A 23301-nucleotide genomic window follows, 5' to 3' on the forward strand; every position below is an offset into this window, starting at 1 on the left:
AATCTCCGGCCTGGTCGGGGATGCTGGTAACGGAGGGCGTTGTACACATGTAGAGCTCTGTGGTATATGAGAAATCTCTCTAACTTCCCTAATATTGTGTGAACCTCAAATGGTTCAAATAAATAAAGTCTTAATTATTTTCCTAAAAAAAAATAATTAATATCTTCAAATATCCAGTGTTCAAATTCTCCGGATTGTCTCATACATGTTTATGCTTGGTTGGTTCACATCAGGATCTGAACACAGTTCACGCATTCCACCGCATGTCATTTAATTGACTCGGTCCCGCTCCTTTTCTTGTCATTTACTTGTTGAAGAAACTGGACCACAGAGAATTATGAGCACACTTCCTTAAAATGCTTTGTTTTTAGAAAAATTAAATGTTAAAGTCTTCAAATATGAGTTCCAGGGGTTAATAAAATGTGTTTCGTTTGGTATATCTTTCAATACATTCTTTTAGGACAAATAGTAATATATCATTAGTCAACATAACAAATTAGCCAACAATAAAAAAGTATCCTTTGAGATCAAGCTCATTTTTGAATGTTAACTTCTGAATGACCTGTGCTTCTTAACTACCTCACTCAACCTGACCTTAGGCCTACATCAGAAGAAACCATTGCTCTTTATTAAGACTTTTGAAATGAAATGAATATACTTAATATAACGTATAAAAAATTAGAATCAAAATCACCTCCCAGTAGAACACGGGTTAATTTAGCTCTGGGGCCTCCATAACAAAGGGCTGGCAAGACTGGGCGGCTTGAACAGCAGATGTGTCCTCTCACAACTCTGCAGGCCTGAGGTCCAGGATCAAGGTGCTGACAGAGCTGGTTTCTCCCGAGGGCTGAGGGGGATCTGCTCCGTGCCTCTCCCCTGGCTTTTGGTTGTTTGCTTGCCGTCCTTGGGCCCCTGGGCTTGTAAAGGCATCTCTGCCTTCGTCTTCACATGGCTTCTGCTAGGCGTCCAAATGTGAGTTTCTGAGTGTCTGTCCAAATGTCCCCTTTTTATAAAAACACCAGTCATTATCGCATAGAGCCGGTTCTACTTCAGTATAACCCCGTCTCGGCTAATCACATCTCCATCAACTGTTTCCCAGCAAGGTCACATTCCGAGGGACTGGGGATCAGGACTTCAGCGTATGAGTTATAGGGGGACGTGACGCAACCCGTAACACCCACCTACAACTTAAAACGGGTGTATGATATTCCCACTGACTTCAGTTTACCGGTTTGCTTTTTTCTCTGACGGGCCCTGCATTTTGAAAAATTCTGCTTTGCCTCCCATTACCAGGAAACTAAGTACACTCCTCTTTAATGACGAGGCTATTTAGGGATCTTAATTTCAGATGCTGAAATTTTCCATGTGTTTCTTCCAAATCCGAACGGTATCTTGATGATAAGAACATGTGGTAATTGTGGAGAACGTTCGAGAATTTCTGGCAATGATGGAAAATACTTAAGGAAAAAATGTGCAGCTGTTAACATAGAAGCGAAATTTTGCCCTAAGAAACTGCACTCCTTAGAAAAGCATCCGAAGGAAAAGAGAGTTATTTCCTTTGAGGTGTTCTGAGGCTCCAAATGGTGGAAGAAGTTGAATCACTAGCTTAAAGAAAGGGTAGCAGGTCCCACGGCCGGTTCCCAGACGTCCGATCAGCGGATCCCCAGACCCCCTCCTATTCCCCCCGCGCCCGGCCTGCGCACGCGCAGAAGGGAAATTAATTTATTTGCGGAATTCAGGATAGGAAGTCGGTGCGCGCGGGAAGCCCGCCGGTCAGGTGATCACCGAAGATCTAAGGCAAAAAAAAAGCTCACCCTCCCGGCGGGCCGCAGAGCCGACACGGGGGCGCAGAGCAGGGCCGCCGGGCCGCACCCCGCTGCCCCGCCTGCCGCGCCCACTGTCCCCTGCTCAGTCCCCGTAGCTTTTGCCCCGAATTGTCTGAAAATAAGGCGCGATCGGAATCGGTTACTGCCGTTGGTGAAGCCTAAGCCGGTTAAATGACGACTGGAGACGAGACCTCACCACCGGCTGGAAAAAGAACGGAGTCGCCCAACGTGGGGCTCGAACCCACGACCCTGGGATTAAGAGTCCCATGCTCTACCGACTGAGCTAGCCGGGCGGATGGCCGACCCGCGTCTCTCTCCCGGTGCTTTTCAAAGGAATAAAGTTTTTTAACTTTGCTCCGAAACATTTTGCGTAGAATAATTTTTAAAGTAACTTTTGTTGGGGTTTTCCCTGCTCTCGACATTTATTTCACTCCCGATCCTGAGCGCACGACCTGTCTGGTGAAGTGAATGATCAGCCCTCTGGCCTCGCCCCGGGGACGCGGGCCCGCAGCCCGCCGAGAACCCGCCGTCGGGGAGCGCCCAGGCCCGGCGACCACCCCCGCGGGGTCCCGATGTCCCCACGCCCCTGTCCCCTGTGTGTCCCCCACACACCGTCCTCAGCACCCCGCCGTGTCCCCACCCCCTGGCGTCCACACGCACACACACCGTGTCCTGTTTCTTCTTTCTGCAAAATATGGGGGCGGCGGCGAGAGGGCCAATGAGGGGTCCGGTGTAAGGGGGGTCCCTACCGAGCCCTTGTGCGGGTGACCACGTACATGCCGGCTGCGGTACCAGCCCCGCCTTGGGGTCTCACTGAGTGGGTACAGGTGATAGGGAAGATTTACAAGGACAGCAACCTAGCGGGTAACTCCACTCCGCCTCGTCCCCTCCTCAACATAAACAAAAAAAAACCACTTCCTTGGTTTCCCGCTGTGCCGAGCACCGGGTCCCAAGGTTCACTCCCTAAACGCCCTCCCCCTCGCCTGCTCGCTTGCTGGGCTCGTAGGAATGTTACAGATAAGGAAGCAGAAAGATATATATTGCTCCTTTTGCCTTTGTTCGGGGCTCAGACTTTCTGGGAGATTGCTCCCCTCTGAGCCCGCCGGGGTGAAATAAAGCCTCAACACTTCAAGACCTCCGAGTGCCGCTTGGTTTTTCCGTCGGTGATCCAGTCCAGGCCTTTTTTTTCAGTATTTTCCGTAACACAGGGAGAAAGCTCTTCTCCCCCAGAGGCACGGCTCGGTGTCCCCTCGGTCCGGGCAGGGCCTGGGCGGCCTGGGGTGGAGGATGGGGGGCTGAGGATGGGGCAGGCGGCCAAGGCTGCACGGGCTGGTGGCACGGTGGGCCCGGCTGCCTCTGCTCCCCCACCCTGTAGTCCTCTCTGTGTTCAGAGGGAAGCGGGGGAAGCCAGGGTCTAGGCCAGCCTGAAACACAAAATCAGAGGAACTGTACCGTCTTCCACTGTCGCCATGGAGACGGCTGAGATGAGTACCAGGAAGGCCCCGGTACCAGTCTCCCCGCCTCTCCCCCTCCGGGTTCCAGGCACAGCTGACCCAGACTCGGTGATGCGGAGAACTCCGAAGTGAGCCGTCTACCCAGCATTTCCTCTGAAACTCCCCAAGGCTGCCCACTGCCTCAGGATGGAGTCCAGAGTCCAAACTCCCATCTAGTCCAAAGGCCTGCTGGCTTGCCTGGGCCTTGCTCCGGCCTCCCTCCACAGCCTTGACTGACATTCCCACTGTACCAGGTGCTCCAGCCACAGGAGCTGGAAGTAGCAAAGCTCTGTTCATAATTGCCAAGACGTGGGAACAAACCAGACGTCCATCATCTGGCAAATGAATAAATACTGTGCGGTATGTCCAGATAATGAATGTAATTCAGCCAAAAAGGGAATGAAGTTCTTATGCAAGGGGCAAGCTGCATGAACCCTGAAAAGGTTACACTCAGGGAAATAAATTGATCAGAAAAGACCATATACTGTATGATTCCATTTATAGGAATTGTCTAGAATAGGCAAATCCACAGAGAAAGACAGTCGATTAATGGTTATCAGGGGGTGGGGGAAAGAATGCAGAACATGTTCTAGTATTAGGTAGTGCCCACACATACACGCACACACATACAAATACACACGTGTACAAATACATATTCACACATACACACTAAAAAAATCACTGAGCTGTAGTTTAAAAGGATGAATTTCATGGTATGTAAATCATGCCTCAATAAGCTATTTTTTTTTAAATGCCACAATAGGTTTATAAGAGTCCAGATATATTCTTAGTATTTAAGCCGCAAGATAAGTGTTTACTTTTTGCATCTTGTGGGTGTGTTTAATGATAGAATATACAACTTTGTTTGGAGAAGAGGCCAAATATCTGCAGTCTAAACATCTAAATGCTCCTGGGAATAGGAGAGGGGAGCAGTGGGACCTCCCTCTGCCCCCTGTGTGTGGCTCCACCCTTCATCTGCTCTGGGACCGTAGCCACGTCCCTTTCCCACCCCGGCCCCCATCATTTACATGACAAGGAGACGTCATGCGGGGTCCTGCTGGGCTGCCCTCCTCCGGCAGCCTGTGCTGCTTTGACCTTCGCTGAGATGGTGGGTGGGACTCTGGCTGGGCTCCCATGCACTTCCCGCAGGCCCCGAAGGGCCTCCCTGCAGGTTGGAAGAACAGAAAGGAAACTGTGAGTCTCCCAGCTTCCAGATCGGAATCCTTCCCCAGCTGGGAGTTGGGTGACTGCTGAGGGAGCCGGCCAAGAGCATGCAGCAAGCACTTAGCAGCAGCCGTGGAGCCTCAGCTCTGTGAGCGCCTCTGAGCCCCCAAGGGGCCTTCACTCAACTGGGTTAAATGAGCCGTCCAAGATCACGCTGCCACAGGTAGCAGAGCCAGGCTAAACACACACGTGTGCAAGTCAGTAGTGCTCAGCCACCTCCAAGGCCTCCGAATACGCCTGCCACAGCCACTTCCTGCACCCCTGCTCTTCTCCATGACTGGGGAACTTTGCTAAGCCTGTATGAGTGTCAGTGCCTTTAAGCTCCATAAGAATCCCGGGAGGGGAGCGGTGTTACTATCATCATAAGGATAAGGAAACTGAGGTACAGGGTGGTTGAGTAACTTGCTCAAGGTCACACAGCTAATGAATCACAGAGCTGGAACTGGGAAGGCAGCCTGGCTCCAGCTCCCACACTCTTGCCAGTTAAGCACTGGTCTGCTAACAAGTTCTTACTTGCGGAGGACTTTACGAATCATTTCCTGATTGGTTGAAAAGGGATTTAAGTGTGGTGAGAGGGCTCTTGTGCCTGTTCTGCCATCGACTGGACCACAGGGCCCAACCTGAGCCTAGGGGCTCAGCACACCTGAGGGACTACTTTTCATGCCTGATCTAACAGGGCAGCTACTGCCAGCAGGCCCAGGGCCACCAGCTCTTCCAGCATGATTTAAAAAGGAACCAAAAATCTAGACTTCCAAGCAAAATCTCCTGATTTTCAAATGTAGGCAACTAACTTTTTTTTAAATGCCAATACTACGTGGGCTGAATGAAACCCACCCGTGAGTCAGCTGTCACCTGAAAGCTGCCAGTCTTCACCCTCTGGAGTAGACTGCTCAATGAGCGAACTTCCCAGCATGGTTCAGGGTTGGGGACAGGCCTCCCTGCTCTTCTGCTGGCCCAGGCATGGCGGGGATCAGCTGAGATCTGAGGGTCCTGCCACTGAGGGTGAGAGCAGATGCCACACACCCGTCTGCCAAAGACATCCCCTCTAGGACCAGCCCAGGCTGGAAACTCCCACCCTGAGACCCCTGGTCCTTGGAGAATTAGCACCTAATCTGGTGGGTCAGACAGGCTGCCAGGCTCAGTTTAAACACTTCTCCCCAGAGACTGTCCATGACCCTAGGACTGCAGCCTTTGTCCACGAGGGCTGCACACACAGTGCCCTGGGCCCCAACGCAGTGGTGCATGAAAGGCCCTGACGTTCTTGGGGGCAGGTCACTGGCACGTATGTACCTTTGACCTCCCAGCCCCCTTAGTCCTTTCAGGAGCCAATTCATTTCATGGAGCCTTTCTGGTTTCCATTTGCTCATTTGATGCAGGAGGGAACAGGTCCCAACTAGAAAATCTCTGAGACTTGAGCAGATCCTTGTACACTGATGTTCACAGTGGCATTATTCACAATAGCCACAAAGTGGAAGCACCCAGGAATTGAGAACAGCAAGGGTCAGAGTCCCCATCGGCATGAGAGCCCTTCCCCAAAGCCTGATTCACTGACCAAACATCGTGAAGGCCACGCTACTGCTGCCTGCTGTCTGCCTCGGGCACAGGAACCTAGACTCGAAGAATCCAGACCTATAGGGAGCCTTGGGACTCACAGCTCTGACCTGCTCATCTCACCGATGGGGAGCCACAGAGAGACATAGGGAGGGGACACAGATACTCTGTAGGTCACACGGCAATGGGGGAGCAGGTCTGGGATGGGGGCCTCGGTCTCCTGATGCCCAGGCCAGCGCCGTGTCTACCAGCCCTCACCCCTTCTACCAGGCTACCTCCGCCCACCCGAGCCCAGCCTCCACTGTTACATGAGCAGCTCTGTACACAGAACATTTGTGCATCTTCAGATCTTCAAGTGCATTCTGATCATTTAAGGAGAAAAGAGGATCTGGTGAAAAGCCTCTGAGTGGAGGCTGCTAAATATTTAACAGCAGAGTTGTTTTGTACTGGCTGGGGCCAGGAGAGAGAAGGCTTAAACTGCCCCGCATGGAGAGCCCCAGCCTTTTCCCTGGCTGGCTTTCCAACACCCTGGAGGAAGGAACAGATGGACCCCAGGCCACAAGAGCACCTTTTCTTGAGTGCCTACTGTGTGCCAGGCACTTGCTCTGTTCTTTACTCAGAGCAGCTCAACAAGGTGTCCACTGCACATGGGCGGATCCAGGCTCAGAAAGCGATGGGAGCTGTTCAAGGTCACACAGAGACGTAGAGACAGAGCTGCCTGGACTTCCCCAACTGCAAAGCAACAGAAAGGTGTGCCAGTGCACACAGCTGAGCAGAGTCTCTCAGAGTGCATGCCATGTGGATCCTGGCATTTATCAAGAGAAATGTTTATGGAGATCACAGTTAAATAGCTCCAAGAGAACTTCTAAGTTGTCTTTTGTACAATCTTGCAAAGCAGTTGAAGACTGTCTGAACTAGGGACCCTGGGGGCATGTTCCCAGTGAGATGGGGCCCCTGGCCCAGCTGCCTTCGGCACCCACACCACCCTACTGCCAAGCTGGGCAGTGGCCCTGGTGGACCCATGGAACAGTCTGGGCCTCCACATCCTTACCTTTTCCATTTTTTTCTAGAACTTGTTGGGGAGACTTCATAGGGAGAGGGAGAGACTGTGGGTAGGGTGACTGCCATCCAGATTGGCCAGTTGTGGCTCTGAAAGTCCCAGGCGCCGGGAAAGCAGCCCCATATGAGCTGAGTGGACGTCGGGGTGGCCTGCGCCAGGCCCCTGTCAGGCCGCGGGAGGTGAGCTGTGACGTGGACTCCCTGCAGGACGCTGGACAGTGGCTCCCCTCCCTGGACCTCGGTTTCCCCTTCTCTAAAACAGGGGCTTGGCTGATCTTCTAGCTCACACGTTCCTCTGTTCATGCGTCTATGTCTGGCCGACCGAACTGATGGCATCTTTTGTCCCCACGTGGCAACCTTCCTCCAGGCCATGCTGAGAAACCTGGCACAATAATCCAGGGGGCAATCGGATCCCTGCAGGAGTGACCCCCTTTCCATCCACAAGCACTGGGAGCTGATTCATCCTAACAACGCAAGGGCACTTAACATGGAGCCCACTCACCCTCAGGAACCAAGACTGGCTTTATAGGTCCCCATTTTAATCAGCGTTTAAAAGCAGAGAAACGTGTTTGGGGGGCACACATTCCATTTCAGCAAGGAGTCTGTCAACACCACGGAGCGAAGCAAGCCCCGGAACAGGCCCCTGCTCCCGCCCAGCCAGGCGCAGGGTCGTGCCCGTAGGGGGCGCACACGAGCAGCTGGCAGTGCCCTCGGTGTCCCCAGGAAGTAGGGAAGCCTGCACAGACGGCTGGGCCGCGTGACTTCCCAGCAAAACCGTCAGGGTCCCACCCACCGGGTCCCTGTGCTTGAAGAGGGGTAGCAAGAAATGCCCTGAGAGGCGGGGGCAGCGGAGCCAGGGGGCTCAGACTCTGAATGCTGGCGCCCAGGGGCAGCACCGTGCGGAGGACGCCCGGCCGCGGGCGCGCAAACCGACTCCGCACGTCGCGGGGTGCCGCACAGGCCCAGGGAGCGGCGCCGGGGGCGGGGGCGGGGCTCTGGGGCCAGAGCGGACCCCGCCGAGCGCCGTGGCGAGAGGCCCGCGGGACAAGGCGCCCGCTTTCCTTGGCAGCGCCTGCTGCCCGCGCTGGTCTCGGGGAGTGTCAGCTGGAGGGTGGGGTTGACCGGGAAGTGAACATGGATGTGGTGCAGAGCAGAGCGCAGGCTGGATGGAGCGTGAAGGTGAAAGTCGGGGGTTCAGGGAACGCCCGCTCCCAGTCGGATGCCGGGCGCTCCCGCGGAGGGGCATGGAGGACGCTGCCAGGCGGCAGGGCCCCGAGAGGCGTTCGAGGCGGAGACGCGGCAGGACCGGCTCTGCATCTGCGGCACGGGGAGCGCCCACGCGGGGTGGGGAGGCCTACAGAGGCGCCCCCGGAGCTGGGCCTCGTTGTCACGGCTGGGATTCCAACCGGGGAAGATGGGGCTGGGAGCGGCCCTGGGCGGGCACCGCGTGAGCTTGGGAAGGAAGGCAGGCCCGGGACTCTGCACGAAGCCTGTGGCAGACGCGCTCCCGCGGATCCCCAGGGACGCGGGGCGAGGCCGGGGCCGCCGCTTCCCGGGGAGGGAGGCCTGTGTGCTAGTCCTGCCTACGGAGGGGAGGCCACGCGGTCACGTCGGCCGGCAGCGTGGATTTGACATGCAGGGAAGAACTCGAACCCCAGGCCAGCTTGGACTCGCAGCCCTGCCTTTCGTGAACATTGCACAACCTATCCGACTGCCCCGTGCCTCACTTTTCTCCTCTGGGAAATGGGGACGTTGTGATACCAGGACACCTTGAATGGGCCTGGCACACAGCAGATGCTCAGTAAAGGTCAGCTCTTAGTGTTCTCATTATTCAGTTTTGAATGTTTGCCTATCCCCATTATGATTTAGTTTTTACGTTATCTAGAAACTTTCCTTAAATGTCCAGAGTTTTGTTGTGACCAACTTCCCGCTTGTGGGGTGCTGGATCTGTATGACAGGCATCTATCAGGGTCGTTGAAAGTTGCTCTGTGGCTGGGCCATGGCTAGTTCAGTTTTCTGAAAGTTTCCACGAGCATTTGGAAAGAATGTGTCTCTGTTAGGTGCAGAGTTTTATACTTATCCATTTGGTTAAGCTTGTTAATTGTATTGTTGACATTTTCTACACCCTGATTGTTTTTCATCTGTTGAACTGTCCATTACTGAGAGAGGTGTGTTAAAAACCTACCATACTCATGGATTTATCTGTCTCTCCCCTGTGAGTCCATCAGCATTTGCATTATATAATTTGAGGCTCTTCCATTTAGCGAATGTGAACTAAAACTTCTCAAATGTTTTACTGAATCATTGTTATTTATATCATTGTAGGTGATCGTCCCCATCCCTAACAATGCTTTTATGCCTTTAGGCAGCTTTTGCTGATGTTAACAATGCTACACCCAAGTAATGGTGCAGCCGTTCATGTTTGCCAGGATTCGTATTGGCTTGGTATGCCATCCCATCCTTTTTGCTTCCAACCTATTTGTGCCCTTATGTGTAGGTGTTTGTGTAAACAGAATAAAACTGGGTTGTGGGGTTAGTTTTTAAATCCAGCCTGACAATCTCTTTGAGTGTGTGTATCCTTGTTCCTGGAGAGGCACAGGGCCTGGCACACAGTCAGCCTTCAAGAAGTGTTTGCTGCATACAGAACTGGTCCCCATGGCTGGAGAGCAAATGTGAGCTAACAAGTGGTCTTGTCCACAGAGAACAGTGACCTGCTGCTAAGGCTGCCACGAGCAGTCTCCCCATGGGCAGGGAGGCTGAGGCCCAAGGAGGCCAGGTGACCTGCTCAAGGGACACAGCCCAGGAGAGCCTGAAGCCTGCCTGACTGTCCTGTAACTAGCTAGGAGTATGGGGCTGACCCATAGGGTCAACAGGAGCCACAGCCGAGGCTCCAGGCTCTGTCAGGGAGGTAGAGGGCAGCCACCCTCTCACCACCCCTGCCAGCACCCTCACCCACTTGGAGGGGTTTCAGGGTCAAGGGCCCCTCGTGCTTCTCCCGCCCAGGCTGCTGAGGGGGCTGGATTGTGAGGGATGAAGGACAGAAGCAGGAGTGCTTGTGACTCATCTGGCAGCCGGCCTCTTGCCCTGCAGAGCCGGGCGCCCAGCCCCGCCTCCGTCACCCAGAGCGCTCAGAGCATGGATTCCTGAAGGCGCCTGGCCCTTGGCCTGCCTCTCTGTGCAGGATACACGCCTCATTTGCATTCCTTACCCCCCTTCTTGGCTCCTAGCAGATGAGCCAACCGACTAGGGTCCGGGCTCTGGAATCGGGAGCTCCAGGTTGAAACCCGGTTACCCAGTGTGACCTTATCCACTGGGAGCCCAAGTGTCTTCTTACAGTGTGAACACAACACCCATCCAAAACCCCTTTAGGGTCAAACATAGTACACACAGCACCGTCCTGCCCACCTCCCACCCCCCGTTCAGTGTTCAATAAACACCAGCTCATTGCTCTTCCTGCTGTGCAAGCTTTGTGTTTGCTGTTTCTCTCAGGAATCTCATTTTTCTGTTTCTGCGCATGCGTTTCCCTCCTGTCCTCTCTTTTGTATCTGTTGACTACTCCGCCAGATGGCCTTCTCAGAGTGCCCTGTGCCAAACCCCTACTGTGCCCTCAGTGCTGGGACCAGGACCCCGATGAATGCACGCTCAACTGGTCCTGTGTCCACATGGGCAGTTCCAAGGGAAGCCTCAACAGTGCCACGAAGAGCTGGGCTCCCAGTCGGTGCCTCCCGGTGCGTGGCTCCACCTGACTTTCCTTAGGACCCACCATTCTCTTCTGGGCCAGCAACATGACCCTCTCCACAAGGGCCAGCAGAATTCACCCCACCTCCATAAAGGAAACAATTCACAAGGGCTGGGAGTTAGACTGACCGTAGGGATCCATAGGACCTCTGCTTAGTGGCAAAAAATGACCCTAAAAACAGTGTTCGTGTGAAGAGTGGCTAGAAAGAACACAGAAGGGGCAAAAATTAATCGTGGAATTACTGACCCCATCATTTTATAGGTGGAGAAACTGGGCTCCGAGAAGCAAAGCGACTTGCTGAAGGCCACACAGCGAAGCAGAGCTGAGGCTGCTCACCAGGCAGACTCCAGGATGAAGGGCTTCACCTACCGCCCCCTGGTTGGTGCCCCTCTGTGGAGTTGTTAGTGTAGCTTTGTACTCTTCAGACACAGTGACATTATAAATGACCATTGCCATCAGGTTCTATATAATAAGATCCTGTTTCAGAGCTGGAGTACTGGGGGCTCCCAGTCCTCTTGGGAAAGTACCCCCATCCCCAGCCCTTCCATTCCTGGGCTGCCCCTGGACACCTGGGCTGCAGGCTGCAGACAGACAGGTGGAAACTGCAGTCGGGGCTTCTCCTGCCTCCAGTCGCAGGCTGTGGGGGCTCAGACAGGGACAGCCAAGCTGAATAAGGGATGCAGGGACAGTGCTGGGGGTGGAGGTCATGTGGGGGCTGGGGACTGTGAAGGGCCATTCCAGACCTGTGTGCCAGAAAGGCCAGAGCAGGGAGGGGCAGGCGATGACAGACAAGTGCAGGAAAGTGGCTTCACAGGGCAGGGCCTGGGAGAGTCCCAGAGGGCGGTTGGAGCGGGAGCGGGGCCAGCACGAGGCTGGCATCTCTCCTTGGCCAAGCACGTAGCACATCCCCCAGCCAGATCAGGAGCTGGACACAACCCCCTCTGGAAAGCCTGTCCTTTTCCCTCTGGTGCTCGATGACAGCTCTGAGAATCTGCACGTGCGGGGGGACCCCCAAGAGAGGCAGTTATGGGTGGGAAACATCCCAGGCTGGGGACACGCGTATTTTTCTTTCCCAAAGCAAATCTCTTTACTCTTGTCACTACAGTGCAAACAGCACTTCACCGGCAGTTTTCTGCAAAGCTCATTGCCAGGGCCGGCTCCCCTTTGGGACAGTCTTCCCACAGTGAGACTGCAGGTGGCGGCAGCGGTCATGTTGGGCTGCTCAGCCCCTGCTTTGCTGTACCGGGAAGATCACAGAAAACCAGCCAGCATGGACCCGGAGGATTGCAGAGGGCAGAGAGCTTGGATAGCCAGTGGCCACACGGGGGCCGTGCCTGGCTCAGGGGCCCTCCTCCCAGAGGTGCCGGGCTTGTGTGGGTGCGGCCATGCCAGCCAGGCAGGGTCAGCAGGTTTCAACAAATACATCTGCAGTACCATTTGAATCTTTTAAACCAGGAACATGTGTTGCACTGATACAAATGCAAATTCAATAGCAAAAGAACAAACATCTTTACAAATTTGACAGGTGAGAAGTGCTCCATGGTTGCTTGGATCTACATTCCTTTAATTTCTGGCGAGGACGTACATTGCTCAAATGTTTCTGCACCGTCTGTGTTTTCTCTAAGTCCTGGTGTCTGCTGCCAGGAAACAGAGTAAGGCTGGAGCCTGGCACGTGGGGGCAGACAGCTCTGCTTCCAAGTCCTGCTCTGCCAGTACCTGGGTGACCTCACACGGGGGGCTTCATCTCCACTTTGCTCGCCCACAGACTGGATGGTAATAGCATGCAGTCTTAGTCCATTCAGGCTGCTTAAACACAATGCCACAGACTCGGGGGGCTTATAAACAACAGAAATTTGTTTCTCATGGTTCTGGAGGCGAGAAGTCTGAGAGCAGGCTGCCGGCAGGGCCTGGTGAGGGCCCTGTTCTGGGCACACTTCCTCTCTCAGGGGAAGGGGCAGGGGCTCTCTCTGGGGCCCCTTATATTAAGGCCCATTTCATGGGGAGAGGGTCTCTGCCCTCATAACCTAATTGCCTCCCCAAAGTCCCACTTCCTAACGTCATCACCTTTGGGGGTGAGGACTTCAATGTGTGGATTTTGGTGAGACGAGGTTAGACAACAGCAATGGTGACGTTTTGGTGAGTTGGGATGGCAGAGGTTGTAGAAGTTTTTAAAGTGCTCTCACCTACATCCTCTCATTTAATCTGCATAGTACGGGTGTTGTTTTAACATCTTTTTCACTAAGGACAGGAGACTCAGAGGGATTGAGCAAGTTGCCTGTCACCCACTCTATCGCTCTGTGGAGCTCACCGTGAAAACGTCTCTGACCCTGAACCCAGCCCTGAGCAGACCCAGGGGCCAATCTCTGCCACTAGGTGTTGAATTGGCCATTCAGACCCCGTGATTGGGTCTCTGTGGCAACTCTGTCTCTGAGTTTTGTTCATTTCTTTTGAGACCTCCCTCAGGGGCCCCTGACTTCCTGCTCCCGTGCGGACTGGCAGCCCTCTCAGCCCACTGAACGGCTGTGGTTCTGGCATTTTCCTTTGCTGTTACCCTGGGGACCCCCTTACTGCCTTGTGTTGGATCACTGGTTTCTTAGTCCCCGGGTACCTTCTGTTTTGCAGCTCACCTCCTCATTTTGGTAGAGCACAGCCTCTAAGGAGGCATGGAGGTAAATGTTACAAGACCTTGCATGTCTTAAAGTGACCTTATTCTAGCCTCATGCTTGATCGACAGCCCGAGAATTGAAGTCTATGTTGAAAACCATTTTCGTTAGGATTTTGAAGGCATTGCTCTGTCGGCTTCTAGCTTGTACGGTTGCTGGAGAGAATTCTGGAGCCATTCTGATTCGGAGTCTTTGTGACCATTTCTTCCCGTTCTCTGGAAACTCTAGAAACAATTTATTCTAGTACCCAATCATTCTGGTACATAAAGATGCTGTGTCTTGGTGTGAGTCTTTCTTTTTTAATCCATTCCACTGGATGCTGGTAAGCTCAATCTAGAAGCCCGTGGGCATCGGTTCTGAGAGTCTTTTATCACATTTGTCAGCCTCTTCTCTGCTTTCTCTGATCTCTCTCAGCCTCCTATTTTTGGGATATGGAATTTAAGAAGCTTTATAACATGGAGAAGTTCTGAACTTTTTATGCAGGCATATCTGTTAACTTCCATTTAGCCTTCTAGATGGACCTTGCTGCTGATCTCATCTTTGAAATATTCTTCCCATCCCTAAAATTACATGACCAACTCAATTGTTAATGTTGGCAATAGCAAGTTCATAATGGGGCTCACGCCATTGTGTTCATCTGAACTCCACTGCAGGCAGCACAAGTGAGCATTTGTGCGACAAGTGAAGGGGAGAAACAATTTACTGGTTAAACCAAGAAAAAGAAAAACAACCCACATGATTCATTTTATCTGAAATCTTATTGCCAGCAAAGATTCTGGTTTTTAAATGTTGAAATGAGTATTTTCTTTACACAAGTTAAAGTACATGAAAAAATTGTTGAAGGACAAATAATGAGCAGAAAGAACTCCAAAGCACTTAGTAAATACATTGGAAAAGAATAAATGCTTTTCAAATTATTTCCAGACATAAAGTACACTCATTGCTGAAAGAATGGCATAAAAAAGAAAAAAAAAAACCCACAATTTTAAGAAGCAAAAGAAAACAACCAAGGCGAAAAGCGGTTTGGAGAGCAAGGGGTGGTGAGAGACCTAAGAACGGGTAGGTCTGCACGAGAATTGGGCTGGGGGCACAGACTCCTGCTTCCAGAGCTGGTCAGACTCTCACGCAAGTCTTGTCCTGAGATCGTGCTACGCACCAGCCGCCAGACATGGCCCCAGACCTCTGGGAGTTCCCCGGCCGGATGTGAAGAAGCTATTTGAACACAGGAAATAGTGTGAAGGCCATTGAGAAGAGTCCCTTTGGAAATCAGCATGGCTCTTGGCAGTTGGTACTTAATCCACTGAATCCCATTTCCCACACATCTAGCTGATGGCAGATGCAGAAACAATTCCCAAAGGAGGAGCCTCAAAGAACAGGTCCCTTGCTGAGCTGGGGGAGGCAGACAGGAGCAGTGGTCAGGGAGCCAGGTGCCGGAGTCAGGCCAGTCCTGGCCTTGACACTCCAAACCTGGGACCTTTGGCAAATTCCTCCTCCCCCTTTCTGTGCTTCAGTCCCTCCATCTGTAAAGTGAGGGTAAGAACATTCAGATCACGTTGGGAGGAGGTCACACGAGGTTGCGTGTAGGGCACGGTGCTGGCACAGGGGACAAGCACGCTCACTGCCACACCCACCTTTGTCTAGTCACCACTCTCTCCACCCCAGTGGCAGCTGGTGGGGCCGTGGAGGCCCGTCTTGGGCCTTTGTCGCCTCAGTTGAAATCTCTGTGTAGATAATGGCATGACTCCTGGCTTCATCCCTCACGGTGTGGGGGCATGCCACACCCACTGAGGCCTGGGGCTCTGGCAGGTGGAGGCTGCTGTGCTTCAGAGAATGCAGTCACTGGAGAATGCCCATGTCTCCAGGGCTTCCAGAATGAGGGCTAATAGGAACAAGGGCCAATGGGCCCGAGGCCAGGGTACTCAGCGTTTGTACTGAGGGGGTCTTGGGGAGCATCCTTGTTTAGAAAGCCTCACCCTAAACTATTTAACATTATTTTTACAATTCTTGCAGTTTACTGGTGTGGAAGGAGCCCACCAAAAATAATGCCTTTAATTTGGCAATACCTATCTACCAACTTGCTGAAGTTATGGTTGATGCACATGCCCTTGACTGCAGTCTTGAGCCAGGACTTTATCCTGCAGATGGAGCCACCCATATGCACAGAAGGTAGTCACAGAAAGTGACTGGAAAAAAATCTAAATACCCACGGGTAGCAGACGCAAATAAAGGCATATACCCATAAGACTGTATCAATCATCCAGTTTTACTTGGATCACTGAAAATATCGACTGAATGTGTCCTATATGCTAGCCAAGTGCTTAGGACACACTGGTGAGCAAAAATCTCTTGCCCTTGTGGCACTTACATTCTGGTTTATGTGCCACGAGCTGACGCTATCAAAGGCTGCAGCACATCCATACGTAAGGAGGCCACGTTGTCAAATGGAAAAGCCGGGTACATAGGGTGCACCTCTGTGCCACCGTGTGTGTGTGGCTGCATAGCCTTCTTCCGGAAGGGGCAGTGAGAAACTGGGATGGCCCCAGGGTCAGATTTGGGAGGGAAGTTACTCTCCACTGTTCATAAAATCTAAATGTTTATCCTGCGCTTGCCTCACCAAAAAGACACAGAACAGAATACTCAAACCGGCCTTTTCCTCTGCTGAGTGCCTCCCAACTGCTTACCCCTTAGACGGGAGTTTCTCAACCTGAAACTACCTCCCTCTGGGCTGGGTAATTCCTGGGGGGCCATCGTGGACACTGTACAATGATCAGCACCTGGCCTTTAACTCCTACGCCATCCCCAAACACCTCCAGACAGTGCAAGATTCCCTGCAGGCAAGATCACCCGTTTGAGATCCACTGCTCTAGAACACCCTGGGAACTAGGGGAGTCCCTGGATTGAGGAGGGCAGGATCTGAGAGCCCCTCAGGAGGGGACATAGGCCTCCCAGGAGGACAGCGGGGCTCGGAAGCAGCCAGAGGCCGCTTCCAGGAGTGAGGGACCAGGCACAGGAGACCAAACGGCTGAGCGGGTGTGTGGGCCTGGGGACAGGATCTGCACAAGCCGTGGGGAGCTGGCCAGTCCGCCCTGAGGATGTGAGGAATCCTCCTGGCCGGAGGCGGAGGGCGCGGTATTCCCGGGAGGGGCACCCTGGACAGGAAGCCCGAATCGAGGCTGGCACACGAGGACAGCAGATCGGGGCTTAGGCAAGTCCAGAGGCTCCGGCCTGGGGGTGACCCTGCGCTCCGCTGTGCTAACAGGCGCCAGGAAAGCGTCTGGGGGTGCGGGATTTCGGGCCCGCCTCGAGTGGGAGGCAGCGCCCACCCGGGAAGGCCCGGGCTGGCCCCACGCTGGCTGGCCCCGGAGCGAATTGCCTCCGGAGGCCTCCCAGTCCCCCCTAGGGCAGGCCTGCCTGGCTCGGCGCGCTCCGAAGGGCGCCTCCCCCAGGAGCTCAGGGACCCGGAGCGCGGTCCGGGAATTCCGGGTTCTTAGGGGGTCTTGGAGGGTGCAGGTGGGGCGCCCGGCCCGGCCCCACCGCCAGGGTCTGCCCTCGGCGCGGGAGGGGAGTGTCTGTCTAGGGGCGCTGCCCGCGCCCTGGCCCGCCCCACGGGCCGCGGTTCGTGGCCCTACGAGTCCAAGATAGGCCTGTGGGGCGCCGCTAGGCCGGGCCCCCAAACCCCACGAGCACACGAGCGGCCTGCGGGGCTCGGTCAGGCCGGGCCGGGGCCGGAGGGCCGGCCAGGGGCGGGGAGGAGCCCGGGGCGGGGCGGCGGCGGCCGCGCCCCCTCTCCCTCGGCCCCTTCTCCGCGCCCCCCTTCCTTCGTCTCCGCGGCCGGCCGAGGGGCGGGCCCTGAAGCCTTTGTTGCCCGCGCCGAGCGCGGCCGCGCGCCGGGCCGGAGTCGGGTCGGGACGCCGCGAGCTGAGCGCGGGCCGGGGATGTCCTAGGCGGACCGGGACCGGGCGGCGAGAGGACGGGACTCACGAGCGCGCAGGGTCGCCCCGCCCGGCCATGCCCGGGAGCCCGAGCCCCGGCTTCCCCGCGCCGCTGCGCCCCCTCCTCCTGCTCCTCTGCGCCTTGGCGTCCGGCACGCGCGGATCCGCGCCAGGTGGGTGGCCGCGCTCCCCGCGCCCCTGCGGACCCCGCATCCGCCGGCTACACTGTGCGGGCCGCGGTCCCCGCCCCTGGGTAGGCGGCGGGTGGGCCGGGGGCGAGCCGCGCCCCGGGAGCCCTCTCCAGCCCGCACCCCCCGGGAAGGAGTCCGCGCGCCGGCTCCCACCAGGCGCAGCGCGCCTGCCGCGGACCTCGAGTCCGTGCGGCGGCAGGAGCTCGGTGGCCGCGAGCAGGACTCAGGGCGACCCTCTCCGGGGTGCCCGTCGAGCAGGTCCACGCGGCCGCGCCCCGCCCCGGGTGGCGCTCGGCCCGTGCACTTCCTGCCCTCCCGCGTGAAGGCGCCAGGAGAGCCGCGGGGCTGAGCGTCTCCCCAGCCCGCGCGTCCGCCCGCCGGTCCGCCAGGCCCGGCCCGCCTCCAGATCTCGGCCGTTGAGCCGGCTCGGGACACAGGAGCGGGGCGCGCAGGGAGCTCCACGGGGGACGGTGGCAGACCGTGCGGACCGGCAGTCGCGGGCGTCGAGGGGAGGAGGGCGGAGCTTGGCAGGCCGGGGAGAACCATGCGCGCTGGGGCTGGGGCTGGGGGCGTCCCCCAGCTATTGCTGGGCTGGGCCTGCGTGCTCAGCACCGGGGAGACCTGACTCCCCACTGGAAAGATGGTGGTCGTGAGGCTGGAAAAGCTTTCAGGACAGAATGTAGGGAACCTTCAAACCAGGTCTTAAAGGTTTGGGGCACCCAAGAGGGGAGCAGCTGAGGAAAGCCGCGTTTAGGGCGCTTCCGTCCAGCCACACTGCGTGGGGGCTGGGGAGGTGGTGACCATTTTAGAGCACCTACTCTGTGCCAGCCTCCTGAATTCCTCCTTCTCATCTCCACGGTAACCATCAAGGCTGGTGATGGCAAGTCCCTTCGTGGATGGGGCACAGGCTAGGAGAGGAGAGGCACCTGCTAGGTCGGACTCCGTGGCTATGGCATGAATCTGTGCAGATGCCCAGACCTGGGAACCCTTGGGCATGAACCGGGTGATGGGGGGTGGGAGTGGGGGTGGGGGGGGTCCCCTGTGGTCTGGGCCCTCCACTTCCGCTGCAGGCCAGCCCCATGTCAGAGCCTGGCCAGCCCCCTGCCTGTTTAAGTGGGGTAATGTACCTGCCTTGTAGGGTTCTTGCGAGGATTAAGTGAGATGCTGAATGTCAGCTGCTTAGCATAGGGCAGAGCGACCACCCTGAGGTGGCCATCACGTTTGTGACCTGCCACGCAGACTCACGTCAGGGGGCGCCTGATGGGTCCTGTCCCTTGGACCTGCCGCTCGGGGCGGAGGCAGGGCGGGCGCCCTCCCCCAGCGAATCTACCCCCCTTCAGGGTGGCATGTCTGTCACTGGCACTCCTGTGCACGTGTGGCGACCGGCCCTTCCCTTTCTGCTCCCAGTACCCCTCGCCCAAGGCTGCTGGGCGCTCTGTTGTTTCTCTGCTGCTGTGAGGGGAGCCAGGCATGGGGCTCGGCCCACTGAGTGCTGCCTTGAGACTAAACCCACACCTTGGGCTCACTTTTAGGAAAATGTATCCTGACTTCTCTTCCTCCCGTGACAGACCGAGAGACTTGTTGGGGCAGCTGGGACTGAGACCCAGGAGTGTCGCCACCATAGCTGTATTGCGCATGTGAGGCCTGTGCACATGTACATGTGTGCATGCCAGGTACATGCAGACAGAATATTTCAAGAAGGGCATGTATCACACACACACGCACACATACACCACACACCCACTGTGCTTTTCTTTCTCTTTGGCCTGAGCTTTGGGTCAGGTTGTTTGAAGGGCTGGTTTGTACCTCGGGTTCTTGATAGGGAGGTGAGCATAAATGCCATGTTGGCATTTCTCTGGTAGAAGCTCCAAAGTGACAGTTTTGTCACCTTGGGGTGACATTTGAAGTATTTAACACCCAGTGTGGCAGGCATGCAGTCCATTCAGAGCAGACCTCCTGACCTGGCACAACAGACTTGGCCGTGAACCATGGCAGTCCCCACGAATGGCACCTGCTTCCACCCGCTGAAGCTCTGCTCGCTCAGCCCTCATGCACCCACATGCCACCTAAGAGGCTGGAACCTGCAATTACCTTGCTGCCACTGAGGGGTGGCTGTTTCAGACACCCAGGTCTCTCCCAGGGGTCAGTTGTAGGAGACTGAAAGTTGTTTACTTTTCCAATCAATCTGCTCCTCTTTATAAAAAACTTAAAACAACTCAAGTTGATTCTTTAAGAAACGAATAATGCAGAACAGTACAAGCAAATAAAATTTATTGTAATAAAAGTGATAACTTACTGTAAGACTTAATTTTTTCCTTTTTGATGAAAAAACATTAAGGCTTTAGGCAAAGAGCTAAAACACGTTTTTAAATAGCTCAGCATACTTTTAGAACTCCTCTTGCTAATTCCCAACAGTAATTCAGCTCACGTTTGCTATGTTCCATCTGCTGTCCTACACACTACGTGTTCACGCCTTTAATTCTCACACACCTAGAAGAATAGGTAAGGTAGTGTCACGCCCATTCTACAGATGGAGAAACAGACTGAGCGGCTGAGTGATGGACCCGCGCTCTAATCGCTGGGAGTGGCCGAACTGGGACTCAAACCAGGCAGTCTGGCTGTAGGGCGCACGAATCCTCTTAGCCTTTCACCTACAGCATATCTCTACTTAGTCCCTGCCACATTTTTTCACTTAGTGGATGGCCTCTTTGTAACTCACCTTGAATTTCTGTCTAAGGTCTCGGGCAGGGAGTCTCAGTCGGACTGCTCATCCCCAGGGACATGGATCCCACCCGAGGGCACTTTTATTTAGTCCTTGGGGCTGTTTCTCCCGGTCAGATCTCTGTACTCGCTGTCCCGCTCACGCGCATCGAAGACACTGATGTTGCCCAGGAGCGTGTGGTGGGTCTCCCGCCAGTGGGCATGCTGAGCCTTGCAGGGCCAGCGGGCATCCGCACCCCCTGACCTCCCATCACATCCAGCAGCCTTGGCTGGGGTTGTCCAGACCTGGGAGCCGCTGGTAATACTCTTTAAAACAAAGCTCCAGAATGCAACTGTGGGCTCATTCTCCATCTCCTTGTCCTGTCTCCCTTCTTACTTTTCTGCCCTGGGTTCTCTGAGCAGATGGGGAAATGCAGGCTCAGCGAGATGAAGTGATTGTCCAGGTCACACAACCAGTAAGTGGCCCCGTTTGGACCCAAGCCCCAGTCTTTCTGTGTTCGAGCCCATATTCTTGACTGTGCACTGTTTTTTCACCCCGTTGCCTCTCATTTCGTGACACACTGGCCTGGGCTTGCCCTCCTGCTGCTTGCTCCCCTCATTCCTAGCTTTCCCCACTTCTCTGGGTCCTACCGCACAGTGTCCACCACCAAGATGCTCCACGTGCCAAACGATGCCTCTCATGTGCCCACTTTGACAAAGCTTTTCTTCATCCCTGTCCACCCACATGATGTCCCCTCTCCTGGACCTCTCCATGGTGCCAGGAGTGAGGACCATGAGTGCTCTGTGCCCATTTCTCTATTTTGAGGGCAAGGATGGTGTCTTATACATTTTCCTGGGCTTTGGAATACCTCACACTCCCTCATAGGTAGTAGCCAAGGACTATACTCTGAATGCCGTGGAGCAGCCATGTAACACGAATGAACAAACTGGCTGGTGGAGACAAGCTTTTCTTGAAACCTGGGGTCCTTGGCCCACCTCATTTTCCCATTTTTGTTAAACACTCAGGTCTTTAGTGAGTGAAAAGCAGTTTAAGCATGAAGCCAAAGGCAGCCTGTATTTGGCTACAGTGTTGGGAGCACGGTAGGGAGTGGTGGAGACTACGGCAGACAGGGGAGCACAGTCCTCCTCTAAAGGGGACTCGCTGCTTGAGCTGAGCTGCTTCTGCCAGGTGGCAATTTAGGTCCGACATGGATGATAAGACATTTTAAGGAAAACTGGAAGTTGAGGTTTTTGCACAGTATCTTTAAACATTGGCAACTGATGAAAAACTTTTCACTATTTGTGTCAGCCAAAACAAACCAAAATTTTAAAAAATCAATAAACTGACAAACAAAAAAGTCTGTGGGCTGTGGTTGAGGAGTTGTAATCCCAAATGTCCTTATTAGGATGTCAGAGCAAGAAATCTCCTTAAATTATCCAGCCCAGTGGCTTCCAAATGTCAGCCCCTGAAATGGGTCTGTCACAATCCCTGGAAAGTCTAGAAAAGTAGAGATTCTGATTCTGGGGCCCGAGAGGCCTGGATCCATGGAGCCAGAACCTCTGAGCTGGGTCCCAGGTGAGGGTAGTGTTCCAGCGTTCTCTAGATACTGCTGGGGCTGGCCAGGTTGACCCCCAGTGGGGAATTTCCTAACTTCCCTGATGATCTCAGTCCCCCGAGACTCTTGGTAAAAACACAGCTTCCATGTCCCGTTTCCTGGGGATGCTGATTCAGTGGGTCTGGGATGGGGCCTGAGAATTTGTTTTTAACAAATTCTTATCTGAGAAGTCTGGAAAATCCTTGTGCTAGTGTCTTCCTGAAACTCAGACAGGGAAGAAGTCACCCCAGCCCACCCTGCCTTCTGACTGTTGGGGGGCTGCACCTGCTGGCTGCTCACTGGGGCCATTGTGGGCAGGGAGCCATGCCACTGGCACGTGCAGGGCACTCACTCTACATGTGGTTTGGCAGGAGACAGACGGGAAGGGTGAGTTGGGCTTCTGCAGTCTGAGCTGGCTGGAGCTTCGAGCTGGGCTCGGCTCCCCTCCCAGCCCCAGCCTGCAGCCAGAGAGAGAGCCCTGGGGGACATCAGCAGGATAGCCAGGCATCCTTATGGGCCTGAGTGGTCATTGTTGTGAGCAGCTGGGATCCCAGAAGCCAGGCGTAATCCCAGGTGGTCTAGGCAGGACCTAGGGCTGGGAGAAACCTCAGATGGGCTAGTTTCCTAACAGTACTTTGAAGTCTGGGGACTGCAGAAGAGGAAGAGGGGGCAGGAGCTTAATTACTATACACATTGCTGTGATGTGTGTAGTGTCCTCATGAGATGTCTTCTGAAGACTAGGTCTAGTGGCCAAAGAGTTTTCAAAAATGGGATCTAGTTCAACTCCTTTATGTTAGCAAAGGGGAAACTGAGGCCCAGCAGGGACAGACTGCTGAGAATGTGGAACAGTGTTACTGAAGAGATGGAATACACTTGGGAGACTTAGATCCCAGTCTTAGCCCGTTACTCTCGCTGTGTGGCATTAGGCCGGTATATGCACTTCTCTGAGCCTCCCTTTGCAAACTCCAGAAGCAATCTGAAGACCTTAATGCACATGAGCTAACCTGGAATCTGCAGCCTCAGGGAGCTGGGTAGAATTCAAAGGATCCATGAACTTTAATTGGAAAATATTACATGTCTAATTTTTTAAATGTCTGAGTGAAATTTAGCATTTCCTTCAATTATAAATATTAGCAACAAATCACAAGAGCTTAGCAGCACCTGTACTTTTGTTATCAGTAGAAAAACATTTTTTCTGTCCTTATAGTTTCAGATATCTTGAAATAAGGTTTAAATACATAACTGCTTCAAAATTACTGTAGTTGTCAAATTTGCCATTACATCGTGTTTGATGTGTTAACAAAGGAGTACGTAATTCCACATGCTGC

General features: G+C 54.3%; 1 protein-coding gene, 1 long non-coding RNA gene and 1 other non-coding gene across 3 annotated transcripts in view; 2 read left to right on the plus strand and 1 right to left on the minus strand.

The window, feature by feature from the left end:
- Positions 1–2046: 2046 nt before the first annotated feature.
- TRNAK-CUU (transfer RNA lysine (anticodon CUU)) lies at positions 2047–2119 on the minus strand. The gene has a single exon. It is a non-coding gene; the product is annotated as a tRNA-Lys (tRNA).
- A 5720-nt stretch (positions 2120–7839) lies between these two features.
- LOC130681470 (uncharacterized) lies at positions 7840–13838 on the plus strand. Its single transcript, XR_008994648.1, has 3 exons — positions 7840–8960; positions 11154–11270; positions 11998–13838. It is a non-coding gene; the product is annotated as an uncharacterized LOC130681470 (long non-coding RNA).
- Positions 13839–17395: 3557 nt separating this feature from the next.
- The window catches only part of ADAMTS7 (ADAM metallopeptidase with thrombospondin type 1 motif 7), a 37004-nt gene continuing 31098 nt past the window's right edge, over positions 17396–23301 (plus strand). Inside the window, exon 1 of the mRNA XM_036916075.2 lies at positions 17396–17660. Coding sequence (XP_036771970.2) covers positions 17564–17660 — 97 coding nt within the window. The 5' untranslated portion in view covers positions 17396–17563. The remainder of the gene's footprint in view (positions 17661–23301) is intronic.

Source organism: Manis pentadactyla, chromosome 18 (genome assembly GCF_030020395.1).
Source record: "Manis pentadactyla isolate mManPen7 chromosome 18, mManPen7.hap1, whole genome shotgun sequence".
In the NCBI taxonomy this organism is placed as follows: Eukaryota; Metazoa; Chordata; class Mammalia; order Pholidota; family Manidae; genus Manis; species Manis pentadactyla.